The 14250-nt window shown below is 37.6% G+C and overlaps 1 protein-coding gene across 1 annotated transcript; it reads right to left on the bottom strand.

Moving 5' to 3' along the window:
- Window positions 1-275: 275 nt before the first annotated feature.
- Window positions 276-9708, bottom strand: PRL (prolactin). The gene is made up of 5 exons (XM_055322982.1): window positions 9681-9708; window positions 7392-7573; window positions 5207-5314; window positions 2669-2848; window positions 276-467 (listed from the first exon to the last, which is right to left on the bottom strand). The coding sequence occupies exons 1-5, from the start codon at window positions 9706-9708 to the stop codon at window positions 276-278; spliced, it is 690 nt and encodes a 229-aa protein (XP_055178957.1).
- Between the last annotated feature and the right edge of the window lie 4542 nt (window positions 9709-14250).

Genomic DNA, 14250 nt, shown 5'->3' with positions numbered 1-14250 from the left:
TCTTATTTGTAATGCTAGCTTCTGCTATTTGTGACACATTTTAATAGGAACTTCTCAATGGTAGTGATGGATTTTCTTTTTATTTTCTATTAAATGAAGATAAGAAACTTTGACAAATTGCCATTTTTTTGACATCTCTAAGGAGTCAGTTTTTATTTTTTAAGATGAGACCCATTATACCCAAGCATGCATTAAAAAGCTATAAAGCTAAGAGAACCTTGCGATGGGACGGATCATTAAGAACCTTCCCAGAAATAGATAGAATGGATGTGGGCTTAGCAGTTGCTGTCGTAGACGATTCGGCACTTCAGGAGCTTGAGATAATTGTCAATCTTATGTGAATCCCTGCGTAGGCAGTGGAGTAGGTTATAAAAAGCAAAAAGGCGAGTGTCTTCATCCGCCATCTGCAGGGATGGAAGTCCTGACCAGACAGAGTAGACCTCATTTTCTCTGATTCCAGGATGAACCTAATCACCAAAAGATAGTGACTTGGTATTATTAGTATTTGCTTATCTTTATTCCTGAAGATTTGGGGAAGAAGCATGAATGTAAAGCTCTCTAGATAAAGGCACATATTATTGAGCCAGTGTATCATAAATCTATTAATAGTATAAAAAGTGGAAGCTGAATTCAAGTGTAAGTGTTCTAATGTGTATGTGATCACAGATGAAGTATGAGAGCATAGGAATAAACAGAGAACCAACCACAAAGGTGCTACATATTGAGAGAGATTCAGTTGCAATATAGTTGTGCCATATATATATGGTTTTTCTCTAACTTGAAGATCTATTTCATGTCCTACACCTTGTTTCTGATATGTTCTTTGTACCGTATTTCTTCTGATAGGTCAGCGTAATTACATTTATCTATTCCCTGCTTCAAACTGATAATATATTCCATGTTGTGTATGTATGAAAGACCTCAGAAATGATAAGGATTGCACCTGATGGTTTAAGATGCAGATAATCTAGTGACATCTATCACAAAGAGTATCTGCTGAATTAGGAGACTTTCACAATCTACCCAGGACTGAGAACCCCCAAATGTCTATGAGCAAAAGGTACTTTGTTTTGAGATCTCTGGAGTGGGAGTTGTTGAGAAAAGTGCCTATGAAAAAGAGTGAGGATGCTAGCAGTGACCCCTCAATGGTGAGGGGTGGGTGGTAGGCTGGGAAGCATGACAATGATAACAAAAGGACACTAAGGAACATGAGGGAGAGGCACCCTGATCTCTGCTTCCCAAGCCCTTGCAAGCTGGCAAATCCCCAGAGGACTGAGAGACCGAGTAGCCAGCTTGGCAACTAGGCATGTCAGTTGCTTTGAGAGCTCCTGAGTCCAAGTGTGACGCTGAGCTACTGAACCATCTCTTATAGAGTAAGAGTAATTTTTAAACCTAGGATTTCCCATTGTAATATAAAGTGTGTTTATTTGTACTGTGTGTATTTGTTGTCTTGCTTTTCTGTTTATTTTTTGGTGCTTGGGCCCTAAGATGAAATTTACTGTGCAAGGGACAATGATATGAATAAGAATCAAGAAATGGTTAAAAAAAAAAAAAAAAAACAAACAAACAAACAAAAAAATACCAAGTATTCTAGAACAAATCAGTGACATCAGAATGTAAATTGACAGTAATGATGAAAATAACTTGAAAATCTAGGTGTTTATTTCATATGCCTCAAGGTGGAAATGTGGTTTGTATTTGTGTTGGATATATTCCTCTCCATGAAAGTGACAAAAAGGACACATGATAACATATAGTTTGTAGATAGTAAGGAAAGAATAAAATCACTCTGGTTATTCTTACAGTCCCATCTTCTTCTTTAGAATGATACATCATTCCTGACAACTTCATAAAGCTATTTGAATGTTACCTCACTTTTGCCAAAATTATTCCATCTGATCGGAGATCTATATTGTAAATATTAACTTAGTCTAAATATGACATTATTTGGGGAGATTAAATGTAATGACATGACTGTTGATTTTGGAGCCCCCTCCCCAAAGAAAACACAGAATTTAGAGGAAACCACTATTCTGCAAGTGACAAAATAAAGAACATTTCAAAAAGTTATGCTCCCTTCTTTTGTGACCCCCCCTGAAATCTGGTGCTTGTGAGACAGCACTGATGCCCTGACCTCATCTTTTCAATCCCTGACAGTCTCTTCTCTCTCTGACAAATGTGTCCAATAGAGGTGGGGCTGGGGTAGTAGCACAAAATGCTGTCTCATCTGATTTTACTTTTCTCTTTTCTCCATTCCCACTGTCATCCTCTGGTGTGGGGAGAAAAGAGAAAGAACATGAGCAGAATTTCAGCAGCAGGTATCCTGGGATACTTTAAGAGAAACGTTTATCTTGCCAGTTCCACCCTTCAGTTGTCTTTTCCTGGAAGATATTGTGAACCCTGGTCCCCAGGAAAGGGCAAGCCTTTGGTGGATTTGTATGTCATATGGGGATGGCTGCACCTGTCATGTATCATATCCTAAGATTCACTTACCATAGATTCTATCCGTGTGAATTACTAGAATCTTACATTATTTAATAGCAGCCTAGGATATAAAATGCCTAAATTTTGTACTTTCAAAGAGAGGTATTTTGGAACTTGCTTCTCAACATGGAGGTCACCTCTTTCATCAATGAAGAAAACAAAGAAGCATCAGGAGGCTGCTCACCTGGCCAACTATCTTCTCCATACCCTCTAGAAGTCTTCTGTTTTGTTCTTCAATCTCTATGGCTCTGGATAGAATTGCATCTGGGGCTTCTTGCATCCCCCGCACTTCTGTGACTAGATGATACAGGGGGTCATTCCAGGAGCGCAGCACCCTCAGTATCAGATTCAGAAGGTCTTCATGCTAAGTGACCATATAAAACAATCGTATTTAAAAAAGCATAATACAGGGGGTGCCTGCATGGCTCAGTCAGTTAAGCGTCTGCCTTCAGGGTCCTGGGATCGAGCTCCATGTCAGGCTCCCTGCTCAGCAGGGAGCCTACTTCTTCTCTCTCTGCTGTTCCCTCTACTTGTTCTCTCTCGAATAGAATAGAATAGAATAGAATAGAATAGAATAGAATAGAATAGAATAGAACAGAATAGATAATGCATAAGACTAGAATAGAATAGATAATGCATAAGACAGTGGGTTTAGTCACTTGTGATTTTTGCTCTGAGAGGCTGACCTAAATTATCTCTTTGTTATTCTTATGTGTATGTGAGATTTTTTGTAGGTGGTTAAAGTTGTAAAAATAAAAAGGTTTAAGCTATTGGCTTAAACTTTGCTAAAATTAAAAAAAAAAATCTGGATTGTTTGAATAACTACTTCCTCGGATGAGAATTCTAGTTTATAGCAGGAAGAATTTTGTTTTCCCTTGGAAATTTGACTATCCACCCACTCAGTGAGTTCTTATATATCTGACAGCTTTGCTTGTCCAAAAAAGAGCTTTGTTGGAACTCAACTGTGTGTCTAACCCAGGAAAGGCAGATTCCACTAGTGCCAATGACAAAAGGCCCAAATCATCTTCCTTCATCCAAGGACACATTCATATTAATGAATCACATCATCCTTTAATGTATTCATTTGTGATTTGTAGGTTTTATTTTATGATATTAGAACAAAGGGACAGTGAAGAAGACATGGGACTCATGAATATGCTCTCCTCAATCTGTACCAACACCTGCCCCCGGGCAGCTACCAGAGCAGGCTCTTCTGTTGACCTGTGTTGATGAATAAAATGGTACGATGCTAGCTGTAGTAACAGCTTTGGTGGAATTTACAAGGGAGGTTTGCCCCCTATTTTCCCACTGTTGGGATCGCACATGAAACTCTTAGGAGCTGCTTGGCCTTGATTTAAAATGCTTGCTTTCCTGAGGTCCATGAACTAGTCTAGTGTAAAGGAAGTGAAGAGTAGAGAAGAATCAAACAGATGTGGAGATAGAAAGATGTCCTGGGATACGAAGTGAAGGATGTATAAGCTGCAGAGTGAATGGCCGTCTGGTTATGCTAGCATGTTAGTTGTAGCACAGCGATTAAGGGTGAGGGGTTCAAACTGAATGAAGCTAAGACTCACAGCTTACCACCCCATCACTAATCCAAATTCTATCACCTCTTTAAGCTTCAGTTTCCTCATCTCAGCAAATGTGATAAGAGTGCCTAGTGTTCTAGGATTTGTGTGTGTGTGATGATTAGCAACAGTAATGCATGTACATTGCTTTGTGAAGTGTCTGGAAGTGCAGTGGCTCTCAATAAATTTTAACTCCTCCTCATCCTTCTTCACCCTTTCCCTTAATTTTATCATCATCATTATCATCATTATCATAAGTACTATTAATGAGCTTAGTAGACAGAAAGAATGCCAGTACCCATTAACAAAGTTGTGAAGAGAAAGCAGATTGTATTCATGAGGATATATATGTGAAGATGCTTATTTTAAGTCATGTTAAGACTGTGGTTGTGGCAGGAAATCAGAAGGAAGAGATTATTATGATAAAAAATAATTGGGATAAATGATTGGGGCTTCCTAGGCAGATTTTGTGGTCACCAGAACACAGGCAATCATTGTTTACAGGACCTAATTTGGGGGAATCTTACAAATAAGAAGTGAGAAGTGACAGAGAAGTCAGAGAGGATTGAAGACAGAACTAGGTGTCAAAGAAGTAGAAGTAGAATCAGAAGGAGAGCCTTCAAAGTCTAGAAGAGATGGCTCACCTGGTGCTGTGCTCAGTAATGTGAAATGCTGCCAGTGGAGCAGCCAAGGGTATCATGTAATAAATAGAGCTGCATTTGCATTTCTTACCTATCCATGAATTTCTCAAACCTTCTATTTTATACATCATGGAAGTACAATTCAGTTTGGACTTTCATATTGGTATAATATATGTGATCCTGGGTTCAAGCCATTGATTAAAATAATGTTGTTTGTATGAAAAACTTATAGATTTTTATTTATTTATTTACTTACTTATAGATTTTTTTTTATTTATTTACTTACTTATAGATTTTTTTTTTTATTTTGTTGCTACAATCTGTAGTCAGCATCTGGTTTTACTGATGCTTCCTCAATTATATTCTGTCATTTCTCTCAGATTACTTGCTCTTCCTATTTCTCTGCCTGTATGATTAGCATTACTTAATGCAGGAGCTCTGATACTCTGTAGCTTGTTAACACCAGTGTACTGCCTCAGTGGTATTGGTGAGAAAGCTGGATAGAAGACTTACGTGGATCTGTTGGGCTTGCTCCTTGTCTTCAGGGGTAGAGAGGGAGGAGGTGTGACAGCTGTTGATGGCCTTGGTAATGAACCCCCGGCCCTGGGCATACCTTTTATCCTGAAAGCGAGCAAGCAAATTTAATTAGTTATAGTTGTTTGAGCATTGGTTAAATGAGCCCATTACCAGAATATTAACACACTTGATAGATGTATAATCTTTTTTTTTTAAATGAGAACTACATAAAAAACTAAAACTAAAGAATTGAGAAAAAGTTACCCTTTCCCTGCCTTTCATTTAGATTTTTCTCTATCAATGCATTAAACGTATATATATATATATATATCACTTTTCTAAATCCCAACCTTGGGCACCTGGGTGGCTCAGTGGTTGAGTGTCTGCCTTTGGCTGGGGTCATGATCCCAGAGTCCTGGGATCAAGTCCTACATTGGGCTCCCCACGGGGAGCCTTCTTTTCCCTCTGCCTATGTCTCTGCCTCTCTCTGTGTGTCTCTCATGAATAAATAGATAAACTCTTTAAAAAAAATTCCAACCTATTCCCTTCTTTGTGATTTTTTTTTTTTGTTTAATTTTACCCTTTCCATGAGATACTATTTGGAAAGCAAATACTAAAATATGAAACATTAAGTATTTTTGTTAAGTATACTCTTTCTTTAGTATTTGAACCAATGTCCTAGTGCATATGTACCTATATTTTGCCATTTAATATTTTGTTTACTGGGGGTCCAAGCCAATATGATCCCCTAATAGGCATTACAAAATTATGACTTTTCTTTGACCAACATGTAAATCCACACAACTGTACTTTACCATGCTCATCATAGGTACATAATAAAATTTTGTCAATTCTTCAAAATGGTAAGTAAAAAAAACAGGGTATAATACTTTAGGAAATATTAGTCAGTGGACTCAATGAAAATACACACACACAGACCCCTTGCTCAACAACTAGCTAAAGCATTGGCATAAAGCTAATCTCTCCCCAAAGCTGTGAAAATCTAAGGAGATTACCAGGAAGATGTGAAAGACAAAGGAATGGCTATGAAAAAGTTGAGGATGAAAGAAAATTCCATGAATACAGAGAACTATGGAATATATATTTATTACAAGCATTGAGCTACATTCTTTATAGTGGCTCTGATTTATTGAACCTTTTGTACACTGTTTGCTCCTTGGTCGACCTAAGAGATCTGATACAACTTTCAAAGTACCATAATCAGAACTAGAATATTGTTTTCAATTCTAAACCAACACTTCAACTCTAGTTCTGAATCTAGAACTAGATTATCTTAGAACAATAATTTATAGCATTCTTGGTTTTCAGAAGAGCTATTCTTGTTTGTTTATTGTTTGTGTTAACTTTCTTGTGATGAATTCTGTTCAGAGCAGTGTGATTCTCATTTTTTAAAATATCTAGTATGCTAGACGACAAATGCCTAGGGAGACATGTGCTCTACACACAAGGACAAGAAATCAGCATGCATCCATTTTCTCAAATACCACCCACAAGTATTTTATGCCAGATGTTGTTAAGGAGTGATAGGTTGTGTTCTCCCGAAATTCCTATGTTGAAGTCCTGACCCCCAATGTTCTGTATTTGAAGATAGGGCCATTATGGAGGTAAGTAAGGTAAAATGATGTCATAAGGGTGGAGCCCTGATCCAATAGGATTCGTGTCCTTACAAGAAGAGACACCAGAGAACCTCCCACTCCCACCCCCACTCACTCTCTGCCACCATGAAGACAGGGCAAAGGCATGATTGGAAGATGTGTGCCCTTCTCAGGACCTGACCATGTTGGCATCCTGATCTCAGACTTCCAGCCTCTAGAACTGTCAGAAAATACATTTATGTTTAAGCCACCCAACCTGGGGATTTCTATTATGGCAGCCCCAGCTGGCTAATACAGGTACTTAAAAAATTTGTTGGAAAAAATTTTAAACACAATGAATTCAAGGAAAATTTTAAAGAGTTCTTATAACTCTTTAAGAAACCTTGAGGTTTCACAAAACTGTCCCTTTCTTGTTCCACATTTTATGAACTGATGGCTTTTTAAAGAATCTACAAAGTGTGTTATTTGAGATTTGGCTCCTGCAGCTTTCATGTTTAAGGTGTGGGGGGAGCCCCATCATTCACGTAAGGTTCCTTCCGGGAAGAAGCAAGGAGTAGGATACTTACAAATTCGTTGAACATTTCCGAGGAGAGGTTGTGGATGTAGTGAGACAGGATGACTGCACGGTCAAACAGGTCTCGGAGGGACACCTGGCAGTTGACAGCCCCGCTGGGACAGATGGGCAGGGAGGCCACGCTCTGGCACAGGAGCAGGTCTGACACCAGCAGCAGCAGGAGCAGGAGTGACCCTGCTCAAATAAAAACACAAACCACTCTGAGGTGATCTGTGCAGCTGAGGTTATCAAAAGTAATTCTGTCCGGGAAGCTTTATCTCTCCCCTGCCCTTAGCCGGATTTGGTACTGTTATAGCCAGGGTGGGGAAGAACCCGGGCCTCCTGCTGTGTAAATTTAGATATAGAATTATATTTGCACAGATACAAAGTTTGAGAAGTAGGTTACTCCCTGCATTTTTGTATTGCTCCCAGGAGTCCTTCTGTACTTTGCAAACATTTGGAGCTTAAATTAACTCTGAGCCAGGGTGTTTAAGTCATTCTTATAAGGTAGTTTAACATCTTGGGAGTTTCTGCAGATTTCCAGCAGCTGGGCTTTCTATGAATTTATAACTTTTTAGCTCTGTGTTGACTACTCCTTTTAAACCCTGAAATGGCAACCATAGCACAGTAGACCTGTTTGTCTTACTTTCATGCCTGATGAGAATAAATATGATCGGCAATGGCTAATAGGGAGTATGAAGAGAATCTAACATGAGATGATACTATGGCCTAGCTCTGCTAACTCACCTTAAAAACCCTATGTGATTGCTTGACCCCTTACCAAAGGCTTTGAATTTTTTTTTTTTAATTTGTGTTTCCCGGTTACCTTGTGAGTACTTTGACCTTCATTATTATCATCAAATTACATTGATGAAGCAGAAGGCTTAGAGAGGTTAAGTGATTTCCCTCAAGTCCTATGATTAGCAGGTGGAGCTGGTCACCTGTATTATCACTTTGACTTTGTCATGTGGTTGTCCCACACACCTGTGGGCTCTCAGGCAGCATCCCTGTAACCAGGAGCATGACAATGGCTCGGTGCTTGCAGAGTCACTGCCATTACTTGGAAAGAACAGTACTTTGTCTTTAATCCATGCTAACAATGGCCTAGAAAGTTGATTTTATCCCTTTCTTCTGTTCCATCTTAAACAAGAACAAAAAAAAAAAAAAACCCACCCACTTTTCAAATCTTGGACATTTATCAGAGATTTATGTGTGAAAAACATCCTAAGCCTAAATGCCTAAAATATCTAAAAATTTTGTTAATAGAAAATGCAACTCACAATCTGTTAACTGCAAAATGAAAGATCTAAATGTTGTGAGGTGAATCGTATAACAGACTTTTAAATTTTCCAACACATGATACTTCTAAAAAGTTTATTTTAGGTACTTTATAGTCATGTAATTTAGCTGAGCAGATATTTAATCTACAGGTATAAATAAAAAGTACGCTGCAGATCAAGAAATTGGAATATCAGTTCTAGGAAATTCATAACTTCATAGATATTATTTAACTCTGACTACATTTATCTGTACATTTATCATCTGAAGGATTCTCACAGTCTAAAGAGGAGATAAAATAGATAAATGTTTTTGTTCTTCATTTCATAAAATAAATTTTATGGTTGTTGCTAATTTCTTTTTCTTGCAAATGTCAACCAAGAAAGTAAAGATGGTTAATTATTACCAGGCTGTTTTTCTTTTTTGAAATGTCACTTGGCTTAAACCCAGTTGACAAAGTATTATAAGAGACAATTCTACTATCATTGTCCATATATTACGACTTCAAAGTTGAAAGTTTTACCAGGCTGACTCATTGTGGCCAAACCATGTCAGAGTCTAAAAACCTGAAAATGTTAATATCTACCTTCTGGAGTTGTGATAAATTGGATCATAGAGATTTATGGTCTTATCCCAGGCCAGAATTTCTCAAATTTGCCATTATTGGCACTTTGAGCTGGATAATTCCTTGTTCTGGGAGCTGTCCTGTGTATTGTGGTACATTTAGCAGCATCTCTGAGTTTTACCCACTAGGTATCAGTGGCACCCCCCATTCCGAATTAAGGCAACCAAAAACATCTCAGACATTAGCCAATGTCTCTGGAAGGAGGATCTTCATTTGAGAATGAGTGTTCTACTGTGCCCTTGTACAATTGCTTTCCAGAGCAATGACTAGATAGCTCTTCTAAACTCTGTAAACTTGAAACCTCTTGCTCAGAGAATATTAGCTAAAATTTCAAATGAGTGCCACCCCCCTGAAGAGTATTGATGATAATTCAGCAATTCCACGAGTTGTTGCACATACCTTTCAGCGACCACCCTTTGTTATCCATGGTGGCGAAGCTTTCGAGAAACACACGTCGCCAGAGATCTGGTAGTCCAACAGCTTTCTCTCTCCCAGATATTGGCTTTATAAGCCTTTAACATCTTCATGAATATATTTAACTAGGCATTCCCTTCCCTTTTGCCAGTCATCTGTTTCCGTCATTGAGATTACCCCCATAATTTCAAACATCAAATGATATTTTATTTCTTATTCATATTCAGGAAGACATACTGACCAGAAATGAACATTCTAGGAAGGATTTTGATTAATTAGACGAAAAGGAAATGAGAGAAATGATGAAGGTGAGATCTGGAGACTATTTTGAGTGAAAGGGCCTGTGTCACTACAGAAGTCATTTGCTTTAAAATTTACCTTTATTTCTCTGCAGGTTCTTGAAGATAGCATTATATTTCACTTAGATGTCTCCTGTATTAGCAAAGGGGATTCTTTTTTTCCTAGTTCAAAATTGTGAGGTGAAATCATGATTTCACAACTGACCCAGGAAATATCAGGGAATATAGAATAAGGAGAATGTGGTACATTCAATCCCCCATCATGCTCTCCTTATGTTTGCCTGCATCTTTTTCTTGCTTTTACACATTCTGTTTTGTTCTTTTCAAAATGACATGTATGTATGGTACTTTGTTTTAAAATGAGTATTTTCATCTCTTCATTTCTTTTAACATTTATGTAAATTGAGATGAGCAACCCCAGTTGACAGATTAAAGAACCAAGGCCTGGAGAGATTCAGCATCAAGAATATTGAAGTGATTGGGACACCTGGGTGGCTCAGTGGTTGAGAGTCCACCTTCCGCTCAGGTTGTGATCTGGGGTCCTGGGATCAAGTCCCGCATCTGGCTCCCCACAGGGAGCCTGCCTCTTCCTCTGCCTATGTCTCTGTCTCTCATGAATAAATAAATAAAGTCTAAAAAAAAATATTGAAGTGATTGGCCAACTGAGATGCTGGAAGGATTATTACTTCACGAGGGATCAGGAGGGATGTAAAGAAGACTTGGAATTGAATCATTTAACAAACACAGTTGGGCATGAACAAGAAATCACCTCTGCCCTTCAGGAGTTTATTCTGGGGAAGCACTATAGTGGTTTTCAAGGACGAACACACACACACACCAGAGTATGATGTAGGAAGACAAAATTCTAGGCAATAATTTGCATTCTCCTCAAGGATAGGGTGGACGAACTGTCACTAATTTATGACCACTTTATTTCCATGACCCAGCACCCCTCCAGGGCCAAGCTGACAAAAGTCATCTTTCTTCATAGGCTCAAAATTTCCATCTGCCTCTTAGAGATTTCCTAAATGAAATGATTATAATGAATAAGAACTGGGTTGTTGACGACTTTCTCTCATTTTTAAGTCCTTGCATCTAAAGCAGCCCATGACCATTAGCTTCAATGTCACCATATGCCTCTCCTGGTAAATCAACAGGTGAAGTAATGTTTTAAATAATTCCTTTCAATGGCATTGACTTTTTCCATAATTTTGACTACCATAATTGTGCCTTAGCAATTTTCCAAATGCTCTTATGGAGAGCTAAAAATCGTAATGAATTACTACTTAATGAGTAGCATCCCTTAAAAACTATCTAATTGCCTTAGTGTAAGCAGTACTAAATTTTACATCCTAGGCAACAAGTGTGGTGATATATAGGCTCTATCAGTCTGAAGCTGGGACAGGATTTCATTGACTCTACGAGGTATCCATTTTTTTTTTCTCCTGGACAGTGAAAGTCTGAATTATTAAGAGACCAGGGTAGAGAAATTAATGCTGCCCTCCATTGCCCTCTTCTTCTAGAAACTTAGGAATAGGAAAATCTGCTGTAAGAACTGACAACATAATGTTAAAACTTAAAGGTGTTGTGACTCTTGTAGATGGCCAGGAAAAAAGCTATCTAGGAACACCTGAGTTGTGTTTATTCTGGGAGGCCAATTGATTTATTTGACTCCAAAGAAGGGCATATTTCTCTGTAAACTTTCTTTGCTTCCTTTCTGCCTCACTGTCTCCCCCCCCCATTTCCTGTTAATGGGATGTTGCAATATCTAATAATGCAAAAGGCATATTTTATGCAAAGAATCATAGTTGTCCTATTTTTTCTGCTATCTACACCTACCTTTCACCTTAATTTTTGTACGTGACTCTTTTAAAGATCTTTCTCTTTACCAAACCCTGTCCATAATTTAGAGCAATAAAGACATTCACTGAGAATAGACTTATCTGTTTTTATTTACAAAACTTCATTTGTTTGCCATTTGGGGACTTACGATATACCTGAAGCTGATGATTGATTTCTGTCAAAAGCTGGAATATATAGCTGAAATGATGTTAGAGTTGCCATGAAATTTTTAGTACCTGAAACTAATGAACGATTTTGTCATCTCTTCTAAATGATTCTAATTTTTAACGTTAAGTAACATCAGGTTTCTTTTTTTACTAATTAGGAATAGAGCTTGTAGTTTCTTTGAATTTTCTTTTGTTTATTTTTAAATTTGGAATAGCACTGTTTTTTTCTTGTCTCATTTGTGATGCAAAAGTGTTAAAAATATATCACAAAGCTTGAAAGGTGTCTGCTGCAAGATATTATGTGGGATATTAAGTAAAAGAAATGAAGTTTAAAAGCCATCAGATAATAGGATCACAATGGTATTTCAAATTATATTAGTCATGAATTGCCTTTAACAAAGTGAAAGTTGAAAATGATGAAAAGTGTATTGTTAATGGATTTAAGAATTCCCAACAGCCATCTTCCAAAACCTGGACTGAAAGATCAGATAGGTTGTATGTTGTTTTCTATAAAAAATAACAGCAAATATGAAGGGTATGTTGGAAAAAGAATCAATCACAATGGTGCTTTCTTGAATTGCACTTTTTTCAGGATAACCAAAAATAATGATTTTGTTACATCCTCTATGTACGTCAATTTCATGCATATTAAGATGTACATTTTTCCCTAAGTGTTTGTATTTAATGCTTATCTCTGCCAGGGCTTTACAGGTCATCAGCTTCCTTAAGTAACTCCAGAACCCAAATTCTTAATCTAAGACGCTGTTAGCAGGGTCTTGAGGGCATTTGCTCCTTACATAATAAAGCCATAATGGAAGCGTTTGGAAATTTCTCTTGTAATTTCTTTTCACTGATACAATATTCATGTCCTCTGATTTAATTCTCTGAGTTCTCTGTGTTAGCTTCTCCTAAGAGTATCTTGTCACATGTTTGTTCTGAACAATGTGTACCTTTGGACAAATTTTAACAGGTGATATATGACAAATCCAGACCTAAGGCTGATGTGTCTGGAAACTTCGCAGATTCACTCTTTAAGATTACAGTTTTTAAAGTAAAAGTGTCAAATACTGGCTGTAGGCTAATGCAAAGTGGGGCAGATAATAACTTTCCTTTTAAAAGATTCTTCATACTCCAACATTGTGTGTGTGTGGATCTCTTGTCAAATGGGAAGTAGTTCTAAAGCATGACCGCTTTCAGGGAGATATATATCTATATATAGATATGGACACACACACATGGAGTCATCATCTAATGGGAAGTGGGACTCTGAGCCATTGCTACTTCCAGGGATAATTTTAAATTTTATAATTAGCATGGGTACCACCAAACAGAACAGAACACTCCAGCAACAGACCAGGGTCCCTGAGGGTGCCGTACTCCCTGATAGGCATTAATTCTTTAATTGTTCAATTGTGGTGAGACTGTCAGTGTCCTTGGGGAAGGACTAGGGCAGTTGGGAGGAGTCAGGGCAGCAAATCTGTACTGATCCGAAGAGAAGTATTTCAACAGTGTAATAACTCATAGAGCCGTACATTTACTGACAGCTGTCATCTCTGCCTTCCTCCATGGGTCATCATTTTTAGTGTATTGAAAGAATTCAGATTGAGAAGTAGAGCAAGTACTTCACAGGAAATATACTTCAGTTCTAGTCTATATACCCACCATCCTGCAATACATTTTTCTGTTGAAATTTGCCTAAAATATCTTATCTGAGACATTTCCCTTTTTTCCTTTAATTTATTCATTAAGTGAAAAATGTATTACCAACATAATATATACTTTGATACTCAAGGAGTAACTCCAGTGACATTTGTTTAGAAAACTCTCTATCGTTTGGGATTGAAATATAAATAATAATTGATGGAATGTTCTGTTGACCAATTGCTCTCTGCACAGACACACATATACACATATACTTTCTATATAGATAGATATTACTGCATGTGTGTGTGTGTATATATATATACATATATTAGTGCGTGTATGTAAATTACAGAGGGAAAGTTAAGGTACACAGTGATTATGAGGATTTCTGAGATAAGGAGATCACAGAATTCTGGCTCTCCCTAATTCTAATAAAATGAGCAAAAAAGTAAGCTTAAAAAAACTAGCAACATTACACCTGTTGTCCAAGATAGGAAGACATATGAGCCTGTTATTTTTTCATGGCTCAGAGTGGGAAATCATTAGATAAAATCAAGCTAATTTTCTAAAAAAGGAAGGGAATCGACAGATGATGCAATTATT

Source organism: Nyctereutes procyonoides, unplaced genomic scaffold (genome assembly GCF_905146905.1).
Source record: "Nyctereutes procyonoides isolate TBG_1078 unplaced genomic scaffold, NYPRO_anot_genome, whole genome shotgun sequence".
Taxonomy (NCBI): domain Eukaryota; kingdom Metazoa; phylum Chordata; class Mammalia; order Carnivora; family Canidae; genus Nyctereutes; species Nyctereutes procyonoides.
This window is presented reverse-complemented; position numbering and strand designations above follow the sequence as displayed.